Source organism: Hirundo rustica, chromosome 1 (assembly GCF_015227805.2).
Source record: "Hirundo rustica isolate bHirRus1 chromosome 1, bHirRus1.pri.v3, whole genome shotgun sequence".
Taxonomy (NCBI): Eukaryota; Metazoa; Chordata; class Aves; order Passeriformes; family Hirundinidae; genus Hirundo; species Hirundo rustica.
The window spans coordinates 137833008-137858202 of record NC_053450.1 but is presented as its reverse complement, the minus strand read 5'-3'; the positions used below and the strand labels follow the sequence as shown (position 1 = coordinate 137858202).

The 25195-nt window shown below is 38.5% G+C and overlaps 1 protein-coding gene across 4 annotated transcripts in view; it reads right to left on the bottom strand.

Annotated features, from left to right (window-relative positions):
- Positions 1-881: 881 nt before the first annotated feature.
- The window catches only part of MLLT10 (MLLT10 histone lysine methyltransferase DOT1L cofactor), a 125587-nt gene continuing 101273 nt past the window's right edge, over positions 882-25195 (bottom strand). For 3 of the 4 annotated variants that reach the window (XM_040067580.2, XM_058419260.1, XM_040067744.2), the window contains 9 exons: positions 19647-19764; positions 18244-18316; positions 13593-13747; positions 11561-11749; positions 11067-11155; positions 10583-10941; positions 5547-5649; positions 4584-4796; positions 882-2519 (listed from right to left, as the gene is read on the bottom strand). In XM_040067580.2, coding sequence (XP_039923514.1) covers positions 2451-2519; positions 4584-4796; positions 5547-5649; positions 10583-10941; positions 11067-11155; positions 11561-11749; positions 13593-13747; positions 18244-18316; positions 19647-19764 — 1368 coding nt within the window. In that variant the 3' untranslated portion in view covers positions 882-2450. The remainder of the gene's footprint in view (positions 2520-4583; positions 4797-5546; positions 5650-10582; positions 10942-11066; positions 11156-11560; positions 11750-13592; positions 13748-18243; positions 18317-19646; positions 19765-25195) is intronic. The other variant, XM_040067507.2, reaches the window with a different exon arrangement.

The window sequence follows — 25195 nt, the reverse complement described above, 5'->3', positions numbered from 1 at the left end:
TCTAGTCTTGGGGAGGGTGGGAGCAAGCGATGCCCCTTTGCTGTGCCAGGTGATGTTTCACATTTCCCTGCTGTTAGTTCTGAGCTTGTTCATTTACCAGTCTTCTCTCAGGACTCCAGTTTTCCCCATTGGAAAATAAAACAAAAATATTCAATACTTGGGCTTTGAGCAGATGGAACAACACTCAAATGGCCCAGGCTCACAGCACCACCATCTTCCTGCTGCTTGTCCCAGAAGCTGCTCTGAACCTCAGGCTGCCCCTGACTAGAGAGGGGCTAAAAACTGTGAGGAAGCCATAATGCATCTCTTGTCTGTCAACTCCTGACAAGCACAACCCCTCACATTTTATCTTCAAGTGACCTGTAGAGGAAGGGTTGAGTTCTCTTTGCTTCCTGGGAAAAAAACCAGGAGTTTAGATATTTACCAACCTTCCCATGGACAGTAAACAAAATTCATAGAAAAAAGCACTGTGCTGGTTTTACAGAAAGTGCAGAACAACCTCGGCCTCCCTCCCCTCACGCAGCCACGGTGCAGATAAGGGAGCATCCCCCCCCTGAGCTCTCGCCAAGTTACCGCAGAACTGGAGCCACGGGACAACAGCCACTGCTATGATTCCAGTCATTCCTCTCTGAAGGGTGAAAGCAGAATCTCACATCAGCCCCGCGGCTGCAATGGGCCTTTCTGCCCAGTACGCAGAAGTACCCTTGGACAGTTTTTCAGCTGCATCAATGCCTCTTGAAAGCAAAAAATTTACATGAGAAATAGTTTTTGAAACTTCTCGTATAATAAAATTTAGTAGACGTGCAAATCAAACTCTTCCTCTCGTGTGATTTAATAGAAATACTCCTTCTTCTACAAGACTCACCTTCACACAAGTCACATACAATGATAAACATTATTAAAGTTTATTAACAAAAGCTTTGTACATATCTTTTCATACACTTGGAATTTTACATCTAGTCAAAATAACAGCACATTTCCATCTTACCTTTTGTACAAATTGTTACAGAATATCCACCAGTGGGGCGAGTAAGTAAAATAAACCACTGGTTTACTTTTGTGAAGTATCTACAAAAGTGATTTGTGACATTTTTAAAAAATTCCCCAGAACATATAAAAATAAATTATTTTTACTTTTTCAATTAAATCTACTAATTAGAAATATTACAAATCAAAATATCAATGCTTTTCTTATGAATTCTTCACAATACAAAAACAGATTCACAAAACTTTATTTACAGAAATGAGGTAAGAACTGTGCAATGTTTAACTAAGAAACATATTGCAGAATTAACATGTTTTTCCAAATAAGTACACAGTGGAGGTCTAATTACAGCTGGGTCTTTTCCGCTAATAATTCCCACCTCACTCTTGATTAGTGGTCATTACCCCCATTTAAACTGTCCTTCACCACCCTGCATAGACTCACCACGAGATCAGCAACTGCCCGAAGTGTCGTAACACGAGTTCACCCGTTTCAACCACTGGGAAATCTTAGTGGGAAATGGTAACTCACTTTTTGGTAATTTATTAGTGAAAAGTGACCCAGGTAACAATCTGCCTGAGCTCTCTACAGTGGTATAAACACCTCTAGGAAAGGCAGAACAAGGCTGCTGGTGCAAGACAGAATATTCCCGCTGCTAACAAGGACACATCTAGTGCATGATCAGCTGTTTGCAGCCATTTCAACAAAGTGGAGGTAGCAACAGGCACTTGGTTTAGGCCAAACACTACACAAACGTCTTCCAGTGTGGCCTCATCTGGTAAGAAAACTTTGTCACTGGAACCAAACTGGTTCCTTTAAAAACCTCAGTACTCTAAAATCTACACCAAAATTATTAAACTTTGGATTCCATACCATAATTCTTATTCAAGAAAAACTCCAACTATACAACAATAGGAATTTAAAGGACTAAAAAGTTCAGAAGTCAATTCCCTTATGAGTCAAGTTCCAAAACAGGTGTGTAAAAAAGAAAACGATGAACAGGGAGTCCCAGCTGCCATTACAAGCTCAGTCTAAAAGGATCGATTATGACTGCAGCAGCAGATCAGATGGGCTGGGGTTGGGCTTTTAGAACTACTGCTCTGAAACCAAAGCAATGCATTGTGCAGACAGTTTATAGCCTTTACATCTGTGACAGTAGGACTGAAGAGTCGAGTGTATGTTCTTCCGTGGTTGAATTTGTACTTAGTACCATCATATTGACAAAATAATTATGATTTGCAGAGTTTTATCTACTTCACAGTCTGAGACATTAAAAAGTACATCCATTTTAGTGCAACAAGAAAGCAAATGAAAGCATACCAAAAATATCCTTATGAAAATTATTAACCTCTTGCTGTGCAGTAAGAGTTCCTTGTTGCTCTTTTTCAATCTGCAGAAAGGGAACCTGGGGTTTGCAGCCACATGAAGTGCTATAACAGCAGGATGTGCAGGGCTCAAGTGTCATTCAAATGTCAACTCTTCTCTGATGCAACTGGTCCAGTTTTATCATTGAGCCTCTGTGTAGGAGAAAATACTTCTAAAAATCAGATTATAACATACAGACCTAAGTAAAATTCAATTCATAAACAAGATAAAGCAGTTGAAGTACATTCACTAGAGCCATCTAAGTAGTAATTTCTGCATGTACTGTAGAATGAAAAATGGGAAAGGAAAGAGTAATTAAAAGAGCAGTCCTGTATTGAAACAACTACTGCTAAGGTCATGACAGGCAGCATTAGAAAACAACAACTCTCCTTCTAATTTCATCCCAACAAGAGTGGCTGTTCCTGGCCATGGGAACATCTCTCTAAAACTGCAAAATGGTAAAGTGAAACATCAGGTGACCTCTGCTACATTTGCCCACTGGAGAGGACTGATATCTACACCTCTCTGTCAGAACAAATATGATTTCCAATTTGCCCCATCACAATTCTTTCTTTCATATATTGCTACAAAGGCATTTCCTCCAAGTATTGAATACGACTGAGCAAAAATCTCATCTCATTCACTGAACATTCAGAAACACCTGAAAACCTGTTTCAACTGCAAATGAGATTAAAACAGTCAAACTCTGGCAAACAGAGAATTTGTTAAAAACAGTTCAGCAGTTTATGCAACTTGTCTCAATTCTAGCCTTTAAAAATATAAAATCAATTTCCAAAGAAATTTTCAGTAAGGGTTTTTTTCAAAATATGTTCTGAGATTTCTTGGAATTATTTACAGCTCTCAACATAAAAACTGTAATGGTATATTTGTAAAAATACACTGCACTGTACAGACCTAGTAATGGCCATTTTAAAAAAATCAAAATAAGATCACAGAGTATTTTGCTCGGATGTACACCAAATATAGGGTCTCATTCACTACTAACTTGTGGAGAATTGAGGGGAGCTCAGTTTTAAACATATGAGAGAGACCAAACTGAACATTTCTGAAGGAAGGCAAGGCCTGGAGGCAAGCCCCGTGCCAGCACGTTTGCTGTGACCCTGACAGCGGGGCCCGACCACAGTGACCATTCGCAGCAACGTCACCACGGCCCAAAAAGCACAAAGCTGAAGAAAACTAAGTGCTCACAATTTTGAATGGAAGGGAGCTGTTTCCAAGGAAAATCATCTTGAAAATTCATCATTTATGTGGTTTGTGTCTGGAAGTGTGTACTGCCTGCAAGTACCACAGAAGCCCAGCCCAAGTCCTCCACCACAGTGCTCCTAAAGTAGGTGGAGGATTTGGGAGTGGGGAGCAGAGAGGGGATTCATACTTAGCCCAAACTCTCCCCACCTGCTCTTGCAGACAAGGTTCTTCTCTACCACTACCACATGCTGTCTTCTCCAAGGAATGCTGAAAGTTTACGTCTTTCTGCTCTATTCATCCTTTTTTTCCAAGTCTCTTATGCTCCTTCCTTTATCCTCTCCTCTTAATTGCAGGACCCTTGCAGGACCCTTAAAAAATGAAGCCTGTTCGCTGATTTCTTGAAGAAATTTCTTGTCTTGTGGATGGAGACTATGGGCAAATACTGAAGATAATGGAACATCTTTGCCAGAAAAACATGTCTTGTTTCTTTATCTGCCTAGGAAAGGTTTTATTACTCTATGAAGCAGAAGCTCAGCCTCATTTTTCCAGCCAGCACCAAGATGCACATAGCCCATTCTCCCAACACAGATTCCACCTTCCCAGCAACGGGCTCCTCACCTCTCAAGCCATCAGCTAATCCCCACCTCTCCACAGGGCCTGAGGCCAAGGCAAAGCCACCAGTAAGGTGGTAAAAGGAATGATCCACAAAACAGTGGACACAATGCTGGGAAAGAAGTAGGGTGAGGAGGACTAGGGCTGCAGTTATAATTACAAGAGGAAGGCAAGGGTCACTGGACTGGTGTCGTGATCCAGGGAAGCAACAGTGTGCAGCAGACATGTTTGGTGTGACTGCAAGTTCACAGAGTTCTGAGTCTCATTTAAGTGCAGCCCGAGGCTCAAGAAACAAAAAACAAAGACAAAAGATCCGCCATCTTTGATTTGTGAATACAGGCACATAACCTGCTTCTTTTCTTTTAGTAACCTCCTGGAGGTACTGCAAGGTAAGTGAGGTGAGAAGTATACTTACTGTCACCTTCTGAGCTGCGTTATCTCCATGAATTGTAAGGAATGGGTTGGTAGCAGCTGCATTAAGTGGTGAGGCCTGTGTGCCTGAAAGTAAGTTGTTTATGGGTATCTGTGCTCCTCCAGTAATCTGCAATTGCTGTACTTCAGACTGATGGTGTTGGTGATGGTGATGCTGTTGCTGCACTAGTTGATACAAAAGGGCCTGATGTTGTTCCTTGAGTAATACGGGGAGAGGGAGGAGGAAGAAAAAAAAAGATCAATAATTAGTTGCTGAAAAATAGCTCCTCCCTGGGTTCCTGCTTATCCAGATCTTCAGTCAGTGACACCCTTAAACTAATCCCAGCTAATTTAGGTTACACTAATGAAGTTCCATGAGACTGTGGGAAAGGAAGTTCCTGTCAGACTTCCTGAAATCAGTGGCTCAGCAGAAGTTCAGCTAAGCCTGCTGGCTTCACCAGGCCCCTGTCAGAACAAACATATCTGAGAAGACTGTGTACTAAAACTACACAAATAACAATACAAATAGTTAAACCAGTTACCCAATGGCCTATATGAATAGAGCAAGCAGAGCAAAGACAGCTCACAAGATGATATCCATAAGTCTTTTGCTAGTGTTCCAGTGGAATCAAAGACAGGTCACAATACTGTTAGAATCCACACATGCTCCCAAGCTCTGCTGTCCACAGTTGATGCTGAGACAGACAAGCCTCCATGTCCATACACAGACAAAATGGAACTGAAGGCACCCGGGAATGATTCCTCTAGCCATACACACAGCCCAGTAATATCCTAACATTTTACATGACTATCATCCAGAAAGGTTGAAGCAACTGAAAAACTAAAATATTATCAAAGCCTTTAATATCAAGTTAAATGCATTACTACTCTTTATATTAAGCTGAGGAATTTACCCATGCCTTAGAACACAATAGAGGAATAAATCATAATTAACTGAAAAACTTACTGATGTGAGTTGCTGGGTACTTAGTAATTGCTGAAATTGCTGGTGCTGTTGATGGAGTAATAGTTGTCTCTGTTGGTCAGAAAGCAATCCTAGTCCCGAGGCACTGTAGGGTTTGACAGGGTAATACTGTGGTTTATATGGAAGTATGGGAACTTTTTACTTCAGCTTTCCATTAAAGAAAAGATGTACACAAACAGACAGATCCTATTTAGCATTTGAATACTGCAAATATTGTCTGACTGTCCAGCTGCAATTTCTGACACCACCCCCAAGTCTCATTTATGCTGAGCAACAGCAACATCTTGCCTGTAACATGTCTACTCCATGCATGTTATTTGAAACTCAGAAAATAATTACCAATCATAAAGCACTTTTCAAATACTTTATACAGAAAGGTCAGATTTTATATTACAAGACAGCTCTTGCCAAACTTTAACACCTAGTTACCAAGCATTTACTCTGCCTTGGTTTCCTTCTAATGCCCATCTTTTTGTGTCATTCAAACCACTCATATTGCCCACACCTTGTCTAATTCAGCAAATATCTTCAGCCTTGCAAGGGGCCAAGGGATGCTGCCAGGGAATGAAAGCTGCCTCTGCTTTTGCCAACTATTTCACTCCCAGTCTCTATTTTCATGACTACATAAAATCATCTGCAAATATTTAGGAAACTGGGCAGGGAATAGATCCAGCTGAGAACTAGGCTGTAAATAAAGGGTTTCTTCAGCTCTACCAGTTTACTGCAAGACCAACAACATGAACAAGGGTGTGCTGGGAATAGAAGACCAAGAAAACAGCTGACTTTACTCTTTCAGTACAGTGTTGGCTTTTACTAGTTTTAAACACCCATTGAAATATTAAGGTGTTGTTTCATGGTAGGTTTATCCAGCTGTTGAAAAATTAAGTATTTCCCTTAGAGCTGTACACTTCTATCCCCCCCCTTCATACCGGGTCCTGCACAGGCTGCAACCTGTGGGAACTGAACTGAAGCTTTAACCAGTACAAAATGCACTGACAGATTCTCTGTTAATGTAGATGAGGTCACTATGTGATGCAGAAGTTCTGGTAAGAAGGTGTGTATAGGATGAAGGGATTTCTTGTTGGGATTGGTAGTAAGGAATTATTCACTTAAATCAGTCACAAATCTACACCATTAGGCTACAACCATGTGGCTCCTCAGGGCATGATATTTATCTTGCGTTTTTACAGCAGCCAGCAAACTGTAGATCAACTCTGCTGTAATTTGACTTTGTATTAACCAGCCAATATGAAAGTACCCAAAACATCACCATTCTCTCCTACTGGGGCGGGGCAGGGCACCTATAAACTTTGTCTCATACTCTGCTGCACGGTCTCAGCACTACTGGACACACCTGATGGGCTGCACTTACCATTTCCTATGGGGAAAGGGAAGCCTGTGTCAATGGGAAGTTTAAAGGGCTGGATGGAATCCACTCAAAGCTATGGAGGGAAGTGCACACAGAGACACTTTCAACCATTTTCCAGCAGCCCTGGCTGACTGGGATCTTGAGATCCCAGCTGACTACAAGATAGCAAATGTTATGCCTGTTAGAAGAATGGCTGGAAGGAGGATCTCGGCATCAGGCCTTGTCAGTCTGACCTTGGTGCCAGGGAAGGTCATGGAGCAGATCCTCTTGAGTGCCATCACACAACATGTGCAGGACAACCAGGGGATCAGGCCCAGCCAGCACAGGTTTGTGAAAGGCAAGTCCGGCTTCACTGACCTGGTCTCCGGTGACAAAATGACCTATTTGGTGGGTGAGGAAAAGGCTGAGAATGCATCTACCTGGACTTAGGTAAAGCCTTTCACACCATTTCCAACAGTATTCTAACTAATATTGCCATTATTTCCTTCTCTTTTTACCTCACATTTTCTGTCTTCTTCTATACTGGAATGAATCTTTTCTGCTGTTTTTGTTCATTCTTTTATCCCATTCTTTCTTTTTCCCAGATCATGTTTTACCTTTGCACTTCTTTTTTCTGCTGTTGTTCTCCCTTTTCTTTAATCGCTCTGCCTGCCTCTCTTGCTCTGCATTGGCACTTGAAAGAAAATACCCTCAGTCAGCACCTGAGATCTCAGTGTCTAGAAACAAAACCGAACTGCAGAGGACAAAATGCTGCAGCTCCCAAGCTTCCCAGAAGAGACAGTTCCCTGGATTTCACCACAGAGCTTTCTCTAAACCAGATCAGCTTGGAATGTAAATTTAATCCTTTTTAGCTTCTCATTAAAAGGTACATGATCGGTCTGAAACTCTCCATCCTACACTCTTCTCTGGTTGCGAGAATTTAAAGAAACAATCCTGTCTCTTTCCTCAAATCACTTAATCTCCCACTTGCTGGCAATCTGTACTAAGCCATCTTTTTTCCCAGAAAAGGATCAAGTATTTTTCTCTGCTGAATGAATGTAAGTTCTTTTACCTACAACCTGAAACTCTCTCCAACAACAGCGTGCAAAGCAGTGTTTTTTCACCTCCTTGTGTGCCACAGTTAGAGAGTTCATATGAATAAGGACAATATTCATAAAGAAGTCTTCACATATTGGTGAACACTCTGCCTATTCTTCACATTGAACTGTTGGAACAGATTCTGAAGCTTGGGAAGTTACTGTAACAAGCAACTTCCAGGAACATCTGGCAAGTCTTTTAAAATTACAGAACAATACTCTGAAGTTAGAAAGCAGGGCTGAGTTCTCATGTAGCCTTCCAACATGCTGATTTAAACCACCTCCAACCTTGACCCCAGCACACAATCTAACCAGGGTCAGAGAGCTCACATCACCACGGCACCAAACCTTTGAGCCTGCCTGTGCTTGGTACCATTCAACCTTCCCACCAGGGCAGTTCAAAGAGCAGGGGCTACCCTGGGAAATTTAACATTAAAGAAATGGTCAACCAGTTGCCACTGAAGCAGCACCGAACTCAAACCTGGCAGGTGTCCCATAGAGTTCCAGAACCAATAATTTCAAACACTGGAAAGCATGTTTTTGTCTGTTTTTTTTTTTCTTCCTTCAAAATCATCCCAGAGCCTCTCTGCAACTTAGTTCCCATAACAAAAAGGTTTTTTTCATGTATTTCACTGAAGCATTTGTAATGGGACAAACAGGAATGAGGAATGCACGTGTCATTACCAGAATCATATTAGCACTAACATTACTGAACTTTTCCCTTCTAAACATACAACCATAAATACTGAAAAGTCACAGAAAATGAGGGTAATTGTGAAACACCTCAAAAGGAGGGCCTGGGAAATAACGTGGATGAGCTCAAATAAAGCAGAGAATTGTGTTAAAAGTGCACTTTTAAATTTAATATAAACATTAATTTTAAATTAGTGTTATTGAGGGAGCAGTGCAGAAGGAGATCATGCCATAATAGAAACAGAGAAGTGGAAGTGCTGACAGACTTGTACAGCATAAGCTTGTTGTAGCAGAAAACAGGGAGTCACTGGGAGTACTCCAGACTCTACTAAAGGTTAGAATGAGAGCTAAACAACAGGATACTGGCTACAGTATTTTGCATGAATTGGAACATTCTAGTACTAAGCTACACAATGAAGAGTTACAGCACTTAAAATTAATATTAAAAAAGAAACAAAAGAACTTCTGCAATACAAAGAGAAGCAAATAATCTGTGTATAAACAAAATAATTTGAGAAAACAGTGGCATGACTGGTATTTAGCATAACTGATATATTCTGGCAGTACCTGAAAGTGGAAAGCAGCACACAACTGGTTAATATGATTGATCTTGTCTAGTATTTCTCACACTTTTGGGGGAGAGAATGCAAAAGTGTTGTGTTTTTTACAAACCTCTGATGCTCAAGAAAGACAAAAACTTTTCGTGAACAGAATGTCTTTTGTTTATCCTATGAAACCTCATGTTCACAGAGGATAGAAACTATGAAAAATACAGGCTTCTCAGGAAAAACATAAGAACACATGCAAACAACAGGATACACTTGGAAGTATCAAATTTTATGAACCTACTGAAGCAATACCACACTATGATACAGTACACAAATATTCAGAAAGAGCTGCCAAACCAACAGGAAGCAAAGAAACTGGAAAAGGAAGCTAGGGGAATTAGGGATCCCTAGCATCATTCCAATCACGTCTTTTTTTGATGGATAATCCACCATAATGTCCAAAAATAAACTCTACTTAAGGACAAGTAATCCGCTCCCTATTTACAGGCACTTCTTTCTACACAGAACTGTACTCCTCCTTCCTAAGTGAAGGACAGGAGAAGGGGTGTGGGGAAGGGGAGCAGCAAGAAAGAGTTGGCCCAGGCTCTGCTCTACCCCAAAATACTTCCAGACCAAGAAGTCCATTCCTCCTCCTGGAAAACAGCTGTCTCCTTTTGTTACCCATTTGCCTTGCAGCTCAAGCAGCAGCAGTTCATGTTACTGAGGGTACCTGGCTTTGGTGACGGGCTGTGAGAAATACCCACAAATTAATCTTTTTATGCATTTAGAAATCCATAGGAACTCTGCTTGAAAAACTAATTTTGTTGGATTTGGAGTCAGTGCAGGCAACTGAAAACCATGCAACTGTATTACAACTCTGGTTAGTTATGCCTATTACATCTTGAATTACATGACCATATACCCTACCCTTCTCCCCCTCCCCCCTTCTCACTACAACAAATGGTAGCTTTTCCAGTGCTCCTTTAATCCTGGAAGAACAATTGGCAGGACAAAGAATATTGTTTTCTGAACTAAAAAAAGGAGTTGAAGCTCATTTACATAATTACATTTGTTTGGGAATGTGACTTGATTAAAAAACAGGAATTCACTAGGATTCCCAAAAGCTCTAGAGAAAACATGTTTTCTTCAACTTGACTATTTGTGCTTCCATTGAATGCCTCCTCACTTTCATTCACAGGCCAGGAGCAGAAGTTACTTTGACAATTATAGGCGAAGGAATAAACAACAGATTTGGAGTAAGACAAAAAAACCCAGCTAACCTGGAGAACAGCAGCCACTATGAGGAAAAACATAAAACTGGCGAATCCTTACCTGTTATTGAGCGTGGTTGGCAGAGGATGTGTTGCATTGGGTGGCACGGTTGCGTGAGTGAGAGAAGGGTTCTGTGATATTGTTGCTGGGGTCTGAATGACCCCATTTAAAGCCCCTACAATTCCATTGATTGCCAGCTGGCTGGCTGGCAGCGCTCCAATTATTCCACCCACGGCCGGCACTGCAGGAATGGTGGAGGTTACAGTCTGCATACCACTAGCCAGTGCCCCCACTGTCACACCATTGACCTGCTGAACTCCGGGGACTCCCGAGCCTTGCTGGGCCGGACTCTGCCCAGCAGGTGGTGGAGTGGAAAGCGCTGATGAACTGCTGGTGCTTTGTCCGCTGGAGGTTATCTCCTGGTGTCAAAACAAACAACAAAGCCCCCTCAGCTGCATAAAATTTCACCTAACACCGCAAGGCAAGGACTGGGATGAGTTAACTTGTAACAAGTTTAGGTTTAGAAGAAAGAAATAAAAATTACCTGATTTAATACAGGAAGAGAATTGTCTGGTAAAAAGCTGTTTCCCAGATGAGGGCTTTTACTGCTGTTCAAGGAATCGGTGCTAGGTGCTAAAGTAATTTTTTCAAAAAACACACAGTGGTTAAATTTCTGTAACGTGTAAAAAGATTCAGAATTATTATTTCAAAATTATGGAAGCTAAGCAGAAAATGTAAAGTCAACTTTAAAATCACTGCTGAATAGTAAAATATTAACTAAGTAATTGGTGAATCAATAGATTCAAACAGATGTGCTCCAAACTGAAGTAAAAGAGAAACTGCACTGAAACAAGTAGTAATGGTTCAGAAAAATAAACCGAATGATGTTTAAACATTTAGCACATCAGCAAATACTTGGTCTATATTCATCCCACATTTATATTCATCTCCCATCAATGGCATGTGTGGATGAAATAGATATTTCATATAAATACATGTTCAAATTACTTTGACACTTTAATAATCCCCTCCACTTACGTGGTTGTACTGGAAAGGCATGTACTTGATGAGAAGGGCTGGGATTTGAAGTTATTGTTGGAAAGGGCACTGAAAGCTGTGCATTGAGAAGCTGCAGTCGCTCCTTCTTTGCAGTCAGATTCTTTATCTGTTCTTCCAACCGCCTATTTTCAACTTGAAGTTGGTGTAATGATTTAAGCATTCCTAAAACTAAGACAAAAATGCACACATTATATTCCACAGCCACATTCAATGAACGAATAACACCTTCATTCAGTTCTAAATTCTGCATTACATTAAGACTAGCACATATGTGAAAATATAAAATTATTACAGTTGTCTGAATTTTACTGGAAAGATTTAATATTAACTTCGAGTAATTTAAATTGCAGAAAAAAGTTCACAGTGTGTTGTGACAGTAATTTTGGAATACCTCTACATCCTGGCTTAAATACTGATAGAGCAGCATAATTAGGGCCAGCATACGTTTTTAAGCAAACTGCAGTATGTGATAACTTAGCCCCAAATCAGAATATAAAAGCAGTAGTATTTTAGAAGCACAGGTTAACTGCATAGTTCAGCTGCAGTATTAAGAATTGCAAACCTTATTATAAAACAGACGTCTGACAAATACATGCTCAACTAACAGCACAGGCAACAAACAACGTTTATATAAAAACAACCAAGTTTGTGAAGAGGGAATTTTTCTGATTTAATGACTTGTACCTGATTTAATGACTTTTGAATCATCAGTGTATAGAAGCAATGAAAAACCAGAAGTCCTCTACCGTGAAGTTGTGCCAGCGCACCTTGGCGGCGCTGCGAGCGGCGATCTCGGAATCCCCCAGCAGGGAGCACTCTGTGAGCACCGCACTTACCCCCCGCGCTTCCAGAACCAGCCCATCACCTTCTCCACTGACCTGATTTTTACCAAGCACAGTTTTCTCAAACTCCCATTTGGTTTCAGAACTTGGATTTCCCGACCAGCACTAGAGTGTGACTGTAAAGCCACAGGGAGAGCCTCCTGTTTTTTCCTTTCCTTTTTTTTTTTAATTCTAAATTGTATTTGTTTAACATGACCTCTGGAGCTACTACAGACATAAGTCTACTGGTATAGGCACATCTGGTCATTTCCCAAGGATTTAGCTTTTATCCCTCCTCTTCAAGTACATACAAAGGAACCCTCAGTGAGCTCAAATGAGATGCAATAAGACTTAGCTAAACCTGTCCTCCAGCTATCATGTTTAAAGGATTATCCCTGCATGAATTTCCTCACAATTAGCATTTTTGTCAGGATACCATTCATAAAAATACTAACTAGATACCTCTTCACACTACCAATGAGAAGAATTATGTGTTCAATAAAATATAATCCAAACCAAAACCTGGAATAAAATATTTTTTTTAATATATTCAGTGATTTTCTTTGATACTGATATGTTGCTGAATATGGAGATCCACGTGATCTGCTGATCACTTATGCTTTTAACATATTCATTCATGGACTATTCCACTCTATTAAACATAACTTGAGAAAATAATAATTTGCTTGCCTTAGGAATTCACAAGAAAGGCAGAACATAATAAAGACACGAAAGCTCAGTAGGACACCTGCCTAACATTTGTAAATATTTTCTTTTCAAACAGCAACCAAAGTAGAAAAGTCAGATTTTAAAATTTAAAAAAAACAATAAAAAATTATTACGCCAATTTATATCACACAATATAAAGAAAAATTAGGTACTACAATATTTGCAGTAGTGGATCCAGGAGTTCAGAATTCTTTTCCAAACTCTGCAACTGGACCTGCAAAGTCACCTCCTCTTGCATGACATAATTTCCCCATGTATAAAATGTAGATAACTATAGAGAAGTCTTTTGTAATCTACTGATGCCATAGGCTGCACAAAGAACTACGCTAGAACAGTACACCACAGTTATATTTCAATTCACAGCAGAAAATAAATTTTATTAAAATTCTCGGACAAGCACAGAATAGCAGTTCTGAGTAACAGTTGGCAAAAGTCATCATAAACAGATTGTGAGTACTTACTGTCACTGGGGGTGCCTTGCTCTAATAAAAACTGTTGTCCTTCACTCCACTGCCTCTCCAGAAGCTGTTCTATGCTGGCTGCTACTGGGGGCAAATTTTCCCCACAACCATTCCCTGATTGATCATAGCGAATCTGCAAGCTGCTCACAGGGGATCTGTTGAAAATATTGCAATTTATTGTTTGAAGAAAAGGATGAAAGGAAATATATTAGAAAAAGGCTGTTGAAATTTCTTATATCAGCCCTTAGCACCTATATATCTTATTCTTCCAAGACTAAGTTAATTCATCAAAATCGCTAAGAACTCCTGGTTCTCACTGCCAGGGCTTTAATAAAAGAAAGACATATTATTACAGTGTGAGAATTTATACTGAGAAAGTACATAACCTTTTCTTGCATACAGACTAACAACACGGTAACTGACAAACAGCATTGAATTAAATTATACAACACACACTTCTACAGCAGGAAACCTTTATAATATAGATACACAGGACACCGACCTTGGGGGCAAAAAAAAAAAAAAACAACCCGCACCAAACTTCAAATCTTTCCCTGAGAAAACTGGGAAAAAGAAAACCAATTTATTAAAATCATCACATAGAAAGGCACTGACTAAGTTGTTCCAAAAACAGTCATGCAAATCTGGATTTTTGGTATTTCGCGAAGGATGCAATGCAAGTTACAAGTTATCCTCTGCCTATACTGTGAACACTTAATATACCTCCTTTTTCACTCATGATCACACACAGTTCAAAGAATAATCCCCTTGCCACATGTCTTTTCTCGTTCAAGAGAAAATTAAATATTCAGCACACAACCACTGTGAAAGCTGGCTACCTCTCTCAGGCCCTAGGAGAAGGCTTCTTTTGCACTGGACGGGGCACAATTTAACCTGTGAACAAAGCCAGACCCTAGTGTAGTTCTGACTCAGGTTTCTGGTCTAATGTGTGCATGGTCCCATTCCTCCTACAGGACCAACACCAAAGCCCACTAAAAGCTGGTTCCTGGTTTTGCTGGCTGTTGCAGGGGGCAGGGGATTAATCAATTCCAGTGAGCTCAGATTCTCAGGCATTAGTTATTACTGTAAGCAACTGGTGCCATCACGGGATCACAGCCGCACTGTTCCACCCCTAGTGCAAACTTACTAACAAGACCACCACAGCCCCAGTACAGGACAACACAGAGAGCTCAGGAAATCAGTGTGTTAATTATGATTACCGTAATAAGCAGTGGTCACAGCACATTAGCTACCTAATGACTGTGGAGCATTTTGTAGGCACCAGAGCAAAGCGATTTTTATGAGAAAAGGTTTTAAGTAGGTGACTTAAGAGCTCTGTTAAGTATTTATAAATAGTTCCTCTTTTGCATACAGAAAGAAAGGAAAGCACTTGTTAAAACAAAAAGCCCTGATGAATGGGTAACCAAGGTAGTGTTTTTTGACAAGAGATGACAACTCAACTGCATGTAACAGCTCAGCACAGAGACAGCAAAAGCAGTCTTAAAACGCACTGTTTACACGATGTGCTGAAGCAGTAAGAAGGAAAGTTTACACAGGAACATTCTACACAGAGGTACTACACTTACACTTCACGCAAACAACCCGTTAAAAAAAAACAAAACAAAACCAAACCCAAAAAACAAATACACAAAACCACTGAACAACTCCCTCAGAAACTTCTCTCTCAGTCTGCACGTTCCTGAGCAGCACACAATGCTACCCTAACAGATTTCCCTTTTGAATTATAAATCACCAACAAAATTCCTGTTGGGCTTTGGACTGCCTCCTATCAATTTTGAGAAGGCAGAAACAAAGCAGTACATGACGGTATTAACCTCTGCAATCCTTCACTGGGACTCTGCACAAGTGAAGGATGAAAAAAAATAAAATCTAGATTTTGGTGTACTGCAACATTACTCAATCTCTCCTCTTCCAACTGAAACCCTGGCTCATCCTTTAGACAGGGTATGGTTCCTGCATGCTAGGGCTGAATCCTTATTCCAAATAGTATTTGATCAGAGTTTCCAAGAGGATTATAAATGTGCTGTCTGGACTGATCCAATCCTGCCACAGAGATGAGAACCCTGTTTCACTGCTTGCCTGCTTTCACAACTGCTTTTTCATTAAGTTTGTTAGTTTGCTTATTGTTTCTAATTAATGCACTATAGTTACTCATACTATAGAGCATTAATTAGAAGCAATACTGCATTCAGATATAAGCATACATACAGATTTCACTGCAGGTATTACATAACACATTTTTAAATCTAAGGTTAAGTATGGGGTAAAAAAAAGTTTAAGTGCTACCTTGGGAAAAGCAGCAATTCCTTTGCAAAATGGAAACAGCTCACATATACCAGCTATATTTATATTTCTCATATAGATATTAAAAGTTAAAATACGACAGCTTAAACATCAAACGCTGTGGTTATATTGGGGTACAAAGATATAACAATATGAATTGGAAATGACCATACAAGCTCATGAGTCACATATGTCCTCTCTGAAGAGCTGCAATCAGCTGCGTCATCAACAGCAAACAAATGTTCTGCAAGTGTTTTTATTTTAAGCAACTCGCTGAAAATCACATGGTTCTTTCGGAGAACCGTGTTATTTATGTATCTCATAAGCTTCAAAGGGAACAGAGTCAGAACTTGCAGCTAAATAATTTTAATAGATAAAGCAGGTAACATTTGGAGTTGCAAAATTTCCAGACAGCAGATTTTTTTTAAGTTAGCTTTTTATTCACTATAAACCATATTCTAAGTAACCAGAGTTACCTATTTATACTGAAGTGGGGAATTACCTACATATTTTAGAAACCTTGACATATGTGTAATCTTTTTTGTTGCACAAACCAGGGGTGAAATTCGCTGACTACTGAACTTAAATGAATGAGTAGGTTTTCTAATTTTTTTATGGAAAAAATTTAGAAAACCTACTTCAAAAAATTTTCAGACTAAGTTTTTCTATCTTTCAATTCTGTTACTACAGCACCAATTTCTCCCTCTTGCTTTCTCTCACACCACCCCCACCTCCCCCTCTTTTTGGCTTGTTTTTGAACAACCCTCCCAAGCAAAATCTCTCTCCTCTTTGCAAAGTGCTACAGCTTCCATACACTGCAGGAAGCTTTTCAATTGTGGACTGAGGTGGTCTTTGTACCATCCAGTTCTCCTTTAGCATCCCTACCAAAACCAGTTGGAATTTTAACATGCTGTACGTACCCTGAACATACACACACTGTGGAAGCATCATATTTAAGAAGTTTACCTTCCCAAGTATTTGACTAAAAGACAGACTGAACACAGCTATGCCCGATGCAAATCGTGCAGAGACCAGGTCTTTGCACATTAATTAAGAAGGCATTAAAACTCTTGACTATCACAACATGTAGAGGACTACTTAATATAAAATCAAAACTTCTGGAACATCCTAATTATTGAGCATTTCCCTTTGCAAAATTCTCTGAAATTCCTTGTCTGTATAGATCAATTTATATGCTAATGTAAGTATACATATTTATGATTAAGAATACCATCTAAACTAATTTGTAAATTCTCTATTTATTATTTTAAAAGCAACACATACTGCAAAACTTAAAAACAAGTTCATGACTAGGTAATAACACCTAAGTATTATAATGGATAATCTCATCCCATCCAGCAAGATGTCTTTTGATTAATTAAGGAATATAATACAAGATCAACAACACCAGGCATGTACATTAAATTATCTAATTTGGAGATATTTGTTATAAATTACCATAATAAACACATGCTATAGCAATAAAATTCATTATTATAATGCTATTTCTGTGTAACTAGCATTTTTTAGCTATCCTAAAATCTTTTTTCAGAATAAATCTTTTTTTCAGATAAATCCTTTTCACTGTTAGTCCCTACGTAAAAAACACAGCAATAACATCATAAAATCTAACTCATATTGGATCCAGTAGAGAAAAGCCCTCTAAAACAAAGATTTGCTTAAAATATACAGAAAACATTACTGAAATATTTGATATACAATATTGAAATTTTAACAGCAAATATTTTAAAACAAAATATCATGATGCAGTTTCAGCAGAACTATTAAAGTTTTCTAGCAAATGTGAATTGCAGCAGAACAAAAAAGAGAGTTTTTTCAACAGAGAGTTGCTACAAATTTTGAAGTTGTGAGGCAAAAGGAAGAAAATATTTGCTTGGAATTTCTACTGATATTTCATGTTTTACACCATCTTATTCTTGTGATCACTGTTAAGTAGATGGAATTTTGGAATTTATGCAAATATTACTAAATTAGTGGTAACAAATCTGAGAAGAAAAGCAGTACATATGTATTAAATGATAGATAAATCCTTCTGAAGCAAGACTCCATTTCTTAAGTAAGGGAGTAAACTAATTTACCTACAAACCTTTATTTGTAAATCCAATTTCAGCTGATACAAAAGTAAATTTCAGCATAATTTTAGCTCTCTGGATGTATTAGGGATTTTTTAGAAGGATATATAGATACAAAAATACACGTATTTATACATGAGTGTTTATATTTTTATATATATGGGCTTTTAAAACACTTTGGTAAAAAGACAGCAAAGCTTGTGAATCTTAAAACATTTCCTCCGCCTGCACTCTCCAATGTAAATAGCGCTTACCGCGGTGAGAGACTTCCTCTGGGTGATCCTCCTCTGCCAACAAGACTTCGGCTGTTATCTCCAAGATCTTGATCTGCAGTGTAAATATTTCACAGCTGATAAATCGCCTTTTCTTAGATAAGAGTTTTAATATTTGATGTAGATACTTTAAAAATACCTTCAATCTCAACTTCTATCTCTAGTTACTGCTGAAGAGTGAATAAGTAACTAGTTTAAGATTGCTGAACTGTAGCATGTAAGGTGTTGTCCTTACACATTTCTGAGGCTGTACCAGGCCATGGATTATGTTCACTTCTTTCATTCCTTTCAGTTTTACAGCACAGAAGCGTGGTTTGCATTTGCAGTACCCTCCCCTCAGCCACTTTTAATTTGTACGGTGAAAGTAATGAATCACAGCTGTGGACAGCTAATCTGTATGCTTATCACAGCAAATCCTGATGCTCTGTATTTTTTTAACACTTTGCATCCCAAAACAACTCATAAAATATATAACGTATTAAACTTACTGCTGCCATCTAACAAGCATGCATTATTCCACAAATTTACTGAAAACTTTATGAAAGCGTATAATTCACTAATTCCTATTTATAAGCAAAGTATAGGAAAGCCCCTTGCTAAAAAGGTAGTAAAACAAACAAAAAAGGCCTCATTAAATATACGAAAACGTTTTGCTTGGAAGGACTCAAAAGGGTTATTTTCCCTATGGCCTCTCAATAAAATAACCCTATCTGCCCCCTTCAAGGTTGCCCTCCCCCTATTCTGAGTCAAGCGACCTCCGACCCCTTGGAGGGCAAAGACATGACTGATCCATTCTTGGTAAACTGCTAAACTCATTCCCTTCCCCCAAACAGGCATGACTACTACGACATGTCAACAAATCCTTACGGAGGGAATGAAACAAAGCAAAGCCAGCGGCTCATTAAAACCGCAGCGGAGAGCCCGCGGTACCAAATGCCAACCGGTAAATATTCACAAGATTATTAAATGCTGCGCAAGTTCTCTAACGGGATCTCTTTCACACGAACTTGTATGTAATGCAATTTCATGAATTATGCAAATAAAGGTTTCAACTATTCACGACAAAACCCAGAGCTGTGTCACTCGGGCTGCAAAGAGCTGGGAACTGAGCGCATCAATCACAGGAGTCACAAGAGACACTGGTGCATTCCTGCCTGCTGATGGCTCTGCTTAAACATTTACATTTCACACACCGAGGGGAAAAAAAGGGGGAAGAAAACCCGCGCTGTTCCACAGAACAACTGAGAATTTACTTCCAACACAGAACAACTTTGTACAGACATTTAATAACCAGAAGTTGAGCAGAAATCAAAAATACAATTTAACAACCTTTTTAAAACCAAGTTCTGTGAAGCTGCACATTTGCACCAGCAGAGGAAGCTTACCTGCTTGGCTGTTTTCAGACTGAGCTATAAGTGCTGCCATGGCTGAATTTGGATTCAGCCTATTGCCGTACATGTGGGATGGAGGCAGACTGAGAGAAGATCCAGGTAGGGTGTTTGCCTGCAAGAAAGCAATTAAAACTTGAATCCTTTTTTTTTAACGGGAAGAAATGCTAAATGTATTTTAAAGAAGCCTTCTTAATGCACATGTATTATTTTTGTAAGTTGAATGCTTTTTAAAACAATGCATTTAAAAGAAAAAAATGTTTTCCATTTGTGAGTATAGAAACAGAATTGCAGCACTTCAAAAACAGATCAGGTTTTAAAGTGTGTTGTATTTGTAGTTGGTAAGACGTTCTAATTAAAGAAAACCCTTCTAATAAAAAAGTACTGTAGCAAATATTAAAAATACCGAAAGTGCATTTTAAAGCAACCACAGTTTGCAGGACGGGCAGACTTCCTTGCGATCCTGAAGTATGCGCTCAATGCTAGGACTTAGTAGCATGGCGACCATGTGGTTATCCTACTAATTATTTAATCTTATTAAACCATTTACAAAATAAGGGCAGGTAGACAACAGATGTCTCACAAATGCTTGGGTTCCTTACATCACAAGCCGGCTGTGGAGGTCAAAAGGTCCAACTTTCAGCTCTATAGTTTAACTACACAGAGCCATATTTCCTTTGCTCGACTCCATCATTAGTAAAACGTGCACAGTATTTTGTTACTTCCTATTTTGATAGACTTGGAAGCCTGGTGTTTTTTTGTTTTGTTTTGTTTTTATTTTAAAGAACGCAAACAGCCATTACAAGTATGTTTTCTATACAATAGGGGGCTCTGGGAACCACAGCTTTGCCCTGACCCCATATAAGGAACTGTATTTTTGGCAGTTGGCCAGCTCTACTTATTGAAGAGCTCCCAAAGTTTGTGTTCATTCATGTTGCTAACCACAATTCTGAAGGTCTCTGCTGGGACTTGTGCCAAACAAGCGAAAATGAACCCTTAAACAGATGAAGCTAAGGAGGCTGGCCAAAATCTTGCATAATCCAACGCAATAAAAATACCTTCTTCCTTGGCTGCTTATGCTTTTTTCCCTTTCGAAGAAAAAAAGATTTGTGTCAAATGCTAAGTTGCAGAGACAGGCAATCAAAGAAATAAAAACACGGCTGCTTATTTTAAAGGCATTTTCCTACCTGATAAAATTATTTCAGAGTAAAGAAAAGATTGCAGGGGGGGAAGGGAGGGGGTAGAGGGGGTGGAATCAAAGATACGCTAACCTGTGTGATCACTGGTTTTAAAATTAATCTTCTAAGTAAATGTAAACAACCTTTAAAAATGAAACTTTTTTTGAAAAATGAAAAAAGAAGGTGAACTGTAAGGAACTCAATTTGTGGGACATTTTGACATGCATAACTGCACACAAGAGACAGGGAAACATACTGGTTATTACAGCAAAATATTACGGAGTATAAACTATGTCTCTGGAAAGAATCACACACTACCATTAACTTTTGGCTTTCCGCCAACGTATTAAACTTGATGAATGGACTTTTATGAATTCACACAACTGTTTTCAATGATGCTTTATTTACTATATACTGGTGAGAAATTGTGCCTGATATTTACATTCTTCTACTGTCACAAAGTTAGAAAAAGCCACAAGTAATTACTTACAATGATCAGGGGTTCATTCACTTTTCAGTTTACAGGTACGAGCAAGATCGCTAGACTTGGAACCACAGTGTCACTTCAAACATGGCTGTTACTTATTCTGGTTGTTTGTTGGGTTTTTTTTAAGAATTGCATATCTTTGGTAGAACTAATCTGAATTATTTCTAAGTCTTAAAAATAATGCAGGCATTCCAACCTACCCAGGTACAACAGCTTCCAGAAATACAATACATATTAGGACTGTGACACTGATGAAGGCAGCAATACTGCACAGCTCCTGCTATTTTCCATTAAAAAATGCCCATAGGGCAGTTCCAACTTAACTATTGCTGTTCCTAGCAACCTTCAGCTCTTTTCCCCTCAAAACCAAACAAACTTCAGTCAAATCTTTTCACTGATAAAGCCTTACAGAATAGAGAATTAAGAGATTCAACCAGTACTATCATTCAACTGTATCTACAAGGCTAGACTAGGAAAATGAAAGTTTATATGATGTTATGAGTTCTACTCATAGTTTCAGGGGTAGGGGGGCAAGTTTTAAACTCCAAACACCAGGTCTTAAGCCTGTTTAGTTTTAGCGTATTTCCTTAAAAGATTTAGTTTAATTCCAGTAAGTGTATGTATGGCTCACATTACACAGCAGCTTCTACACTTAGCTCTCAGTAATTCACGGCAAGGCTGCTTAAAACTGTGCAACTGCAGCTATATATTAATCTACGTTGGCAGGGTAGCTATAATCAGCAAGTGGAATACACGTTTATTTGACTGAAACAAGCACAAATAGCTTTAAGAACTTTCTGAAAGTACCTAAGTACCTTGAATGGAGTTGCTAAAGTTTGTTAACTATCACACCACAAAACAGAAGACATCAAAGGAATTAAACGTTTGCTAAGTGGGTTGATATAACAGATCAAAAGACTTAGCAGGATTTAAACAATATCTAGGAATTTGCGTTTTTTCACAAGTAGTGGTTTCACCCTAAACATTACCCCGTTTGCATTTTAAAATAGTAGTAAAGGATTGTTATACAAGTTCCAATGCTATCCTGCATCCTATGCAACTCTTAAAGCAGAAAGACACAATGAAATTGTTCAAGTAAGGTGAAGGCAAATAAAAAACCTTTGAAAATACTTTTTTAAAATGGCAATGTAAAATGACAAGAATAATGATTTGTGAAGCTTTCTTATATATGTGACAACTTCATCTGACAAGAAAGTAGAGAAGGTGGAGGAGTGCTACATTATTTAAAGGTGAAATAGGAGCTTCATGTTTCACTCATAGTTGAAACAAGCTGTAGCAAGCATTTATTAAAAATGCACAATCATCCTGTCAATACATATTAAGGTCACAGGACTGACACATGTTCTAAAATGCAGAACTTTTAAGACTGTATTGCTCCTTATTTCAACTGCTTCTATTTAAACACTCAACGCAATACATGATCAAAATGTATGAACTAATAAAAACCCAAGACTACTAAGTATTTATTTTGAAAAGGCAGCAAATTTTCCTGAAAATATTTTAGCAGAAGGATTTAAGCCCATCTAGAGGTGTACAACACACTGCTTTCCTTTATGGCATGTTCAATAAATCAGTAAGGCCATAAGCAGCAGAGCAGCACAGAAGGACAATGCACTGTAATTCAGAGAATGCTCATGTGCAGTAAGAAATGATTGATATTTGACTGATGTTTAAAAATACTTCCTCTACATCAAGAGAGAAAGTACAAGCATATTCTTCTAACTAAAGGACAAGACTTGCAAGTTACCTTCATTTAATTCATATATATAGATGCCCTCAAAAATATTTAGAATAGTTTGCATGGCTCTAGGATAGTATTTAACAATATGTCTATAAAGTTTCCAGAGCATTCACATCTGAACATTTACTCCTATCTGAAATTTCCAAAGAAAGCAGTCTCTTCAATCCAAAGTTACATGTTCTTTCAGCAGAAAAAAACAAAGGGGAGAAAAATGAGACAATACTCAGCTGCATGCAGTCAGATTGAGTCTCAAAACTTTGAGACTCTTTGAACATGCCTTTTCTCCCATTCCTTTCAAGTTTTACGCTATGAAATATTTTCTGATAACAGGACTCATTTCTGTCTCAGCTCCACACCAGTAAGGTTTTAATACTCAGCGTGTGATGAGAGATGAAACCAAGTGTGAACAACTTTTGGGTCCCATGAGTAGGCTGACTGTTGAAGCTGTCAGGTTCAATTGCATCATTCCACATTATTCAATGCCCCAAACTGCTCCCTAATTGTTAGAGGCTTAACATATTCAAAACCATTGTTTAGGCTAATGCTGAAATGCCTACAGTCGAGTTTCCACAAAGAAAGGGGAGGGATTTAATTGCAGTTAAACCATTACTGAACTCTCTTCCTTTCCTGATAGGGCAACAACGATGGCCAGAACAACCAATTCCAAGACAGCTTCTTAATCAGTTTATATCCAATCAACACCCCTTTCTGTCTCTGCTTTAAAAACTGTCATTGCTGTATTGTAGCTTTGTATTATATCATCATCATGCTTTACAATTAGTGACACATTGCCTAATTACCTATTTCCTCCAATATTTATTTGTCAAAAATAATTTCGAAGGTTAATTTTATTTCTTGTTTAAAATAAAAACATATCATAGTTCCTGTGGTTGGGGTCACACCATTTACCAACCATACCAGGTTATTCATCACAGCATGATGCTGTGATATGAAGTGCAGAACTCCCCCTTGCTCCTACTAATACAAAGTCAAGAAATAAAGAGCATTAGAGATACCACTAACAACTACTTACGGTAAACTACTACTGAAATCATGTAAAAAATTTTGATGCGGATGAAATTTAAAGCTTAATTTTCTGCAAGCTGCCCTGCTACCCTTTTGAGATGTTAGAAACACTTTCCACACGTGTCTAGCTTCATGAAATATAGAAGGAAATTCAAACACAGGACCAAGAGTTAGCATCAGTTTACTTCATCTAGAACACATCTTAAGCTGATGCATTTTGGTCTATGGCCAGCAACATTTATCTGAACAATTAATTAATAAAACCTGCATTAAAATTAAATTAGATTAAATATGAACACATATTAATTCTAAACACATAATTGTAATAAAAAATATAATGTGCATATATATAAATTATTTTCTTTTCTGAGAGGAGAAAAGAGCTACCTATCAAGAGACAGCAGCAGAAGCAACCTTGCCTTGTGTTTCCTACCTTAATTTGGGCAAGTGAAGAAATATTATTTTCATCCCTAGAATTTTTTAAGGCCTTTTCTTGGGTATTGAAGGCAATTGGAAGAATATGCTCTTACTTCCTTTTATGCTATCAGTACTTATGGTACAACCTTTAACTGCATTTAGGAGAGGTGAAGGACCCACCAATATCCATCATCACTCTCCTCCTGTGGGAAGGCAAAGCACACCCACAGAAGGGTGGTCACAGCACAGTACAGTACAGAGGAGTCCTGCCACACTGACACCTTCTCATGCATCACTTCCTGCGGCACAACCCTTGAAAGTTTTCACCACAAACAGTTTTCACCACAAATACAGAATTCGCTTAGATTATCTCAGAATGCTTATCAAGACCTTGTTTCCAAAGGAAAAACAAAAATGTAAATTCCTGTTTGTTTTCCTATATGCCAAGAAACACAGATGGAAGACAACCCAGAAAATCCTTAATAAAATATAGTTCCCACATTTCTTCCAAAAATTATCATCCGACTTTTCAAAACAACTAGCAAAACACAAAACAATATTAATCTGTACTATGACAATTACAATTAATATATTTTAATTAAATTGATACTTTGATTTACATATTTTTAATATTTGTTTTGGTGTCTTAAGCTGAACGTAACAAAATTTAAAGCAA